Source organism: Triticum dicoccoides, chromosome 7B (genome assembly GCF_002162155.2).
Source record: "Triticum dicoccoides isolate Atlit2015 ecotype Zavitan chromosome 7B, WEW_v2.0, whole genome shotgun sequence".
Taxonomy (NCBI): domain Eukaryota; kingdom Viridiplantae; phylum Streptophyta; class Magnoliopsida; order Poales; family Poaceae; genus Triticum; species Triticum dicoccoides.
In genome coordinates this window covers 69958138-69965814 of record NC_041393.1, presented here as the reverse complement: position 1 = coordinate 69965814, position 7677 = coordinate 69958138, and the positions used below count along the sequence as shown (strand labels likewise).

At 44.1% G+C, this 7677-nt stretch overlaps 1 protein-coding gene across 1 annotated transcript in view; it reads left to right on the top strand.

Moving 5' to 3' along the window:
* The window catches only part of LOC119338626 (glutamate receptor 2.8-like), a 4949-nt gene extending 1303 nt beyond the window's left edge, over window positions 1–3646 (top strand). The window contains exons 2-5 of the mRNA XM_037610920.1: window positions 1571–2082; window positions 2206–2518; window positions 2634–3046; window positions 3155–3646. Of these exons, the coding sequence (XP_037466817.1) occupies window positions 1571–2082; window positions 2206–2518; window positions 2634–3046; window positions 3155–3646 (1730 nt within the window). The remainder of the gene's footprint in view (window positions 1–1570; window positions 2083–2205; window positions 2519–2633; window positions 3047–3154) is intronic.
* The last annotated feature ends 4031 nt before the right edge of the window (window positions 3647–7677 follow it).

The window sequence follows — 7677 nt, the reverse complement described above, 5'->3', positions numbered from 1 at the left end:
CCTTGGCGGCAACTGAGGCCAGTGAGTACCGCGACAACTCCAAGATTAGAGGGATTCACTAGGGCACTGACCAAATATAGATCCTGTGGAATAGGGCATATGGAGCGTTGCGATGGTGGAGCTAGTGAGAGGAGGTGAAGTAGGGGAGGAGAAAGAATGAATGGATGTGGTCTTGGAGAGAAGGAATGAAGGATAACATGAGAAAGAAGCAATCAGACGAGGAGAGGGAGGAAGGTCGGACTCTGGTGCTTGATCTCTTAGGGCCTCTTTGGTTATAGATTGCGGAGCACTTCATTCTTTGGGAATTTTTCCAGTGGAGTATGTTTTGGTTTCTAAAGTCAGAAGATTTATGTTTTATGGCCTACTTTGTACTCCCTCGTCCAGAATTACTTATCGCAGAAATAAATGCATCTAGATGTATTTTAGTTCTAAATATATTTATTTTTATTTATTTCCGTGACAAGTAATTTGGGACGGACGGAGTATGTAATATCATAGGAGAATTTCCATCGAGTACAACCTCACGATTTTTATTATTTGTTTCTATGACAACCATGGCATGCACCTACCTATACGAAAAATTCCTGCATTTTCCCTGCAACCAAATAATTTCTTAAATTTTACAAAGGGATATAATTGAGTCGTGATGTTGATTCCTCCACACAACAATTTGTTAACGTGTAGCATGCAGCAAGAGGAAGAAAAAACCGAGTAGAACCATTGGGAGTTAATCTGAAATCCATAACCAGTAGTTTTTTTGGAGTTAATCCGAAATCCATAATCCTTTTCTAAAAAAAAAATCCGAAATCCATAAACAGTATTTTTTTAGTTTTTTAGTTTTTTTAGTATTTTTTTAGTTAATCCAAAATCCGTAAACAGTTCGGCCAGTGCAAAGCCGGCCCGTGCAACGCACCAATCTAGGGCCCAGGCCCAAACACCCACTCGCTTCCCAGCCGCTCTCTCGGCTCCTCGCAAAGCAACGCGCTCCGTCCGTCCAGCTCCAGCCGCCATAACCCCAGCACCGGCGGCCGTCGCCGGCCTCCGGCCGGCGGCGCACACGGCAGGACATCGCCTCAATGTCCGTCACGCTGTTCCCGCCCAGCGCCGATATGCGGAGTCCTTCCTCCGTCTGCGGCCCTACCACCACTCGGATGACCATGGGCGATGTCCGTACCAACCCACTGCCGCTCTGATCTATGTTGATCCAGTGCGCTGCCATGGCCTCCATCTTCGCTGCAGCTAGCGCCCATGCCCCCTTCGCTCTCGCCCACAAGGTATTTTTTCTTGCTTCTCCACTGGCTGGTACAGAGCGGCAGGCCCAAAGTTTCTCTTCAGTTATTTTTGTAGGTGCCGAAGTTAGGAAATCAGACCAGGATCCCTGAGCAGATGCACGACACACCTAGTGCGCCTCACGTTGCATACGAATCTTCAATGAATGATGCAAAAAACGTTGATGAATATTGCAAAAACCTTTGATGAATAAGAATAATGCATCAATAGACATATAGTATTGTTTTTAGATTATATGTTATTTGCTTGTCTAATTTTGTGACCTGTATGTGTTTCGCAGCCGAGGACCTGATCAAGAATGGGCAAGTGCAGGCCATCATATGGGGCCCTGGGACACTGGGCAAATCAGATTACCCCGCACACCTAGGCCGCCGCCGCAACCATGTTCCGGTTCTCTCCTTCTCTGGTGTTTCTCCAGCATTGTGTGCCTTCTGGATAGAAGATCCTGTAGCAGCCTCAGGAGGCCATGCCACGTTTGGATTTACACTTGGAAGTGACACTATAACCTTTCCTAGTCCGAGAACAGGCAGAAGAATTAGTAGAAAACTAGGTACAAGGAAATCAAGGAAGAAATGCAGAGGTAAGACGGGGCTTAAGATTGCCGTGCCGCTGAAACTGGGCTTTCAAGTTTTTGTGAACGTTATTGATCCTGTTTCCAAGAAACAAAACGTCACTGGCTACAGCATTGATATCTTTGAGGCTGCTATGAGGAATTTGCATCCTCGTCCGTGCTATAATTTTTTCGTCTTCCGTGGTACTTATGATGAGCTAGTAGGCAATGTGTCTTTCGGGGTAAGGCTTATCCTACACTAGTTTCATCTCATCCTTATACGAGTATTATTTTGTCAACATTGTAATTTCTTGTAGTACCTAAATACCTTTTCATCTGTGCTAATTTTCATCTATCCTAAACAGGTGTATGACGGTGCAGTAGGCGATGTGACCATAACCGCGGAACGAGTCGCTACCACAGACTTTACAATGCCGTACACCCAGTCAGGTGTGTCTATGCTTGTGCTCGCCGAGGATGAACCGGATACAATCCGTTGGACATTTGTAAAGCCACTAAATGGGAGGCTTTGGTTTGCAACAATTGTCTTCTTCTTCTATACTGGCTTTGTTGTGTGGATGATTGAACTGCCCAAAAATCAGGAGTACCAAGGATCAAGATCGAGACAATGTAGCACTGCCCTCTACTTCATTTTCTCAACTTTGACATTTTCTCATGGTGAGTACTTAAGCTTAAACTTCCTGACAGAATTCGAGGCTTTATAATAAGTATTTTAATTAGTTTCTCATCATAGTTCTAAGATTATATAATCTTTTGGTTATTCCATGCACAGGTCCTATTATTAGAAGCCCCTTGTCAAAAATTGTTGTGGTGGTATGGTGCTTTGTGGTGCTGATTCTTGTACAAAGCTACACAGCAAGCCTATCATCCATACTGACCGCAAAGAGGCTCCGTCCTTTGATGACAGATCTAGACCAGCTCAGGAGTAGTGGTGACTTTGTAGGATACCAAGATGATTCATTTGTGCGGTCCTTCTTGGTCAGTCATAATTTCAGTGAAAGCAGGTTAAGGAACTACACAACGAAAGAAGAATATGCTGCTGCTTTGAGGATGGGTTCCAAGAATGGAGGGGTGTCAGCTATCATAGATGAGATCCCTTATTTAACTTCTTTCCTCTCTGACCGTCGGTACGAAAATGATTTTAGGATGCTTGGATCCATATACAGGACTCCTGGATTTGGCTTTGTAAGCTACTCAACCTTAATGCCTTGGTATATTCCTGATTTGTTCTTGCAGTGCTATGCTGCAATCTAGATAGAAAATAAGTTGCTGACATCGTGTTCTTATCTTCAGGCATTCCGTCTAGGTTCTCCGCTAGTGCATAATCTTTCGACTGCTATCCTGCACCTAGCAGGACGGGATGAGGGCTCACGAATCGAAAGAAAATGGTTCGGCTCAGCTTCACCTCCAATGGGTCCTAGCATGGTCCCTGACATGGACTCCACGCCTCTGACTTTCCAAAGCTTCTCCGGTCTCTTTGTCATCACAGTATCCATTTCAACTCTAATGCTGTTGATAAGCATTATAAGGTCAATTCATGCCAAATGCACTCGGTTGAGAAAGGTCGAAGATGAGTCTCGTCCGTTGCAGAATACCATGGGTGGCGACCCCAGCCCTGTTCCACAACCCTACCCTGAAGCTGGCAGTGATAATTTTGGGGCCGTCGAAGGAAGCAGCGAAAATGTTGGGGGCATAGAGCCTGACCCGGTGCAGCAGAATGGCATCCAGGATGCATCTGTGCCTCCAGGACACACTCAGATTCAGATTGAGTTGAGCAGTGTCTGAGGTGAAGGGGAGTGCCAGATGCTCGCGTGTATGTTTCTCGTCATTGAAGCAATTCTGCATTCCAAACGTTGGACTAGGTAGATTAGTTATTTCTCTCGTTCCCGCTATTTTGGAAAAGAAAAGACAGATGTTCAGTGTGCATATTCTCTTTAGATTGATAATTCTTATGCTTTTAAAGTAGTACATTCTTTAACCCCATCTGTAAATTGATGGTGATTTTAGACATAGGTATAGTCCTCAACATGTATACAAAGGTAGTATTTGTATTTTACAACTGACCCGAATGTTTGAAGTTGGAGTAGTTCATGATTTATGTACTGTCTCCTGTAATCCGAACGGAAACAATGCTGCATATGCAGTGTATCAAAAGGTTTTTTTTCATGTCCATATTTTACCGAACCTACATGGTCACAAACTTAAGGTAATCACGAGTTACAACGACGAGAATAATGAGAATATATTTGTGAAATGGTTTCAGTGATATTCGGAATAGTTTGGAAAGGAATCGAAAGCGTTTCGTGGTCACCAGAATGGTTCAGAGTTTACCGGGCAAAACCGGTTATTACCGATAAATAATATATAGGTAAAAATGTTTCCAGAGATGTTAAACTAATAATAAAAGGCTCTAATAATATTTAGGACGCTTTTAGATTTAATTAAATATCAGCGGGCCTTAAAAGACAAGTGGTGGAAGGAGAATTGGGCCACAAGGGCCCAATAGGGGGAGGCGCCACCCCTCCTTTCCCACTTGGGAGGCTGAATTGGAGTGGGGGAGGACTCCTCCTCCCCCCTAGGCCGGCGCAAGGAGGGGAACTCCTTCCCTCTTTGTGGCGTCCCTCCCGTCGGAAATATGCCCTAGAGGCAATAATAAATTAGTTATTATCATATTTCGTTGTTCATGATAAAGATTTATTATTCATGCTAGAATTGTATTGACCAGAAACTTAAATACATGTGTGAATACATAAACAAATACTATGTCCTTAGTGAGCCTCTACTAGGCTAGCTCATTGATCAAAGATGGTTAAGCTTTCCTAACCGTAGACATGCGTTGTCATTTGATAACAGGATCACATCATTAGGAGAATGATGTGATGGACAAGACCCAACCATAAGCTTAGGATTCGATCATATCACTTGAGTTTATTGCTATAGCTTTCTTCATGTCAAGTATCTATATCTAAGACCATAAGATCATGCAACTCCCAGATACCAGAGGAATACCTTGTGTGCTATCGAACGTCACCTCGTAACTGGATGATCATAAAGATGCTCTACAGGTATCTCCAAAGGTGTCTGTTGGGTTGCATGGATCAGGACTGGAATTTGTCGCTCCGTGTGACGGAGAGATATCTCTGGGCCCTCTCGGTAATACAACATCGTAAAGAGCTTGAAAGCAATGTGGCTAATGAGTTAGTCACCAGATCTTGTATTACGAAATGACTAAAGAGACTTGTCGGTAAAGAGATTGAACTAGGTATGGAGATACCAACGATCGAATCTCGAGCAAGTAACATATGGCCGGACAAAGGGAATTGCATACGGGATTAACCCAATCGTTGGCATCGTGGTTCAACCGATTAAAGATCTTCGTGGAATATGTAGGAACCAATATGGGCATCCAGGTTCCGGTATTGGTTACTGACCTGAGAGGTGTCTCGGTCATGTCTACATGATTCTCGAACCCGTAGGGTCCGCACGCTTAACGTTCGGTGACGCTGGAGTAATATTGGGATATGCATGTTGGTGACGAACGTTGTTCGGAGTCCCGGATGGGATCCGGGGCGTCACAAGGAGCTTCGGAATGGTCTGGAGGTAAAGATTTATATATGGAAAGTTGTATTCAGGGTTTTGAAAAAAGTTCCAGTTCTTTCGGGATTGTACCGGGAAGCTTCCAGAAGGTTTCGTAAACTTCCAGAGGAGTCCAAAAGTCCACCAAGAGTTCCACCACGTCCCAAGGGTCAGCATGGGTTGAGGGGAGGCACAAGTCCCTCACGGCCCTGTGTCTTGGGAGAGGTGGAAAGTCCACCTTTGTATGGAAAAGGAGGGAATTGGACTAGGAGTCTAACTCGTCCCCCTTGGTGCACCCCTAGGGCTTGGAGGGCTGGCCAACACAAGCCCTTGGCCCCCTCTCCCTCCCATTACTTTGTAACTCCTCTGTCTTCGTTGTTTCAGTAGCGCTCGACGTAGCCCTGCCGGAATCACTCCACCACCATCACCGTCACACCGTCGTGCTGCAGGCAATCCCATCTACTTCCCCTCCCTCGCTTGCTGGATCAAGGAGGAGGAGACGTCGTCGAGCCATACGTGTGCTGAACGCGGAGGTGCCGTTCGTTTGATACTTCATCGATTTGGATCGCGATTGGATCGTGATGAGTATGACTACATAGACCGCGTGATATATGCTTCGCTTAACGGTCTACGAAGGTACGTATACACACTCTCCCCTCTCTTTGTTATGCTTCTCTTAGATATATCTTGGGTGTTCGTAGGAATATTTTTGATTTTCATGCAACGTTCCCCAATAGTGGCATCATGAGCTAGGTCTATACGTAGATGTATATGCACGGGTAGAACACAAAGATTTGTGGGCATTGAAGATCAAATTGTTTACCTCTCTTGTCTTATTTGGATTCGGTGGTATTGTGGGATGAAGCGGCTCGAACCAAATTTACATGTCCTCGCACATGAGACCGTTCCACCGACTGACATGCAATTTGTTGCATAAGGTGGCTAGCGGATGTCTGTCTCTCCTACTTTGTTGAATCTAATTTGACAAAGGCAGTCCTTGTAGAAGGTTAAAAGGCAACTTTATTATCACTGTTGTGGCTTTGCATAGGCAAGAACGGTCTTGCTAGTTGCACAGCAGCCACGTAAAATTAGCAACAACAAAGTAGAGGACATCTAACTTGTTTTTGCAGGGCATGTTGTGATGTGGCATGGCCAAAACGTGATGTGATATATGTTGATGTGTGAGATGATCATGTTTTGTAATAGGTTAACGACTTGCATGTCGATGAGTTCTGCAACCGGCAGGACCCATAGGGTGTCTTTAATTTATTAATTGTCATGTAATTGCTTTACTTTATCACTATGCGTTAACAATAGTTGTAGAAGCAATAGTTGGTGAGATGACCACGTGACGACACGATGATGGAGATCATGATGATGGATATCATGGTGTCATGCCAGTGACGATGGAGATCATGCCGGTGCTTTGGAGATGGAGATCAAAGGCATCAGATGATAATGGCCATATCATGTCACATATTGATTGCATGTAATGTTTATCTTTTTATGCATCTTATTTTGCTGAGGAGGACAGTAGCATTATGAGATGATCCCTTCACTTAATTTCAAGAAATTGTGTTCTCCCTAAGTATGCATTTTTGCAAAAGTTCGTCATTTCGAAGCACCTCATGATGATCGGGTGTGATAGACTCTACGTTCGCATACAATGAGTGTAAGCCAGTTTTACACATGAAAAATACTTGGGTTAAACTTGACGAGCGTAGCATGATAGACATGGCCTTGGAACACAGGAGACCTAAAGGTCGAACATGAGTCATATAGTAGATATGATCAACATGGAGATATTCACCATTGATGACTACCCCATCTCACATGATGATCGGACATGGGTTAGTTGACTTGGATCATGTATCACTTAAACAACTTGAGGAATGTTGATTTAAGTGGGAGTTTATTAGTAATTTGATTATCTGAACTAATTATCATGAACTTAGTCTTAATTGTCTTTGCAATTGTGTTGTAGATCAATGGCCCACGCTGTAATTCCCCTGAATTTTAATGCGTTCTTAGAGAAAGCTAAGTTGAAAGATGATGGAATCAACTATGCGTACTGGGTCCGTAACTTGATGATTATCCTCATTGTTGCACAGAAGGCATATGTCCTTGATGCACCGCTAGGTGCCGCACCCCGTCCAGCGTTGTCTGTGGATGTTGTGAACATCTGGCAGGCACATTTTGATGACTACTCAATAGTTCAGTGCGCCATGCTTGACGGCTTA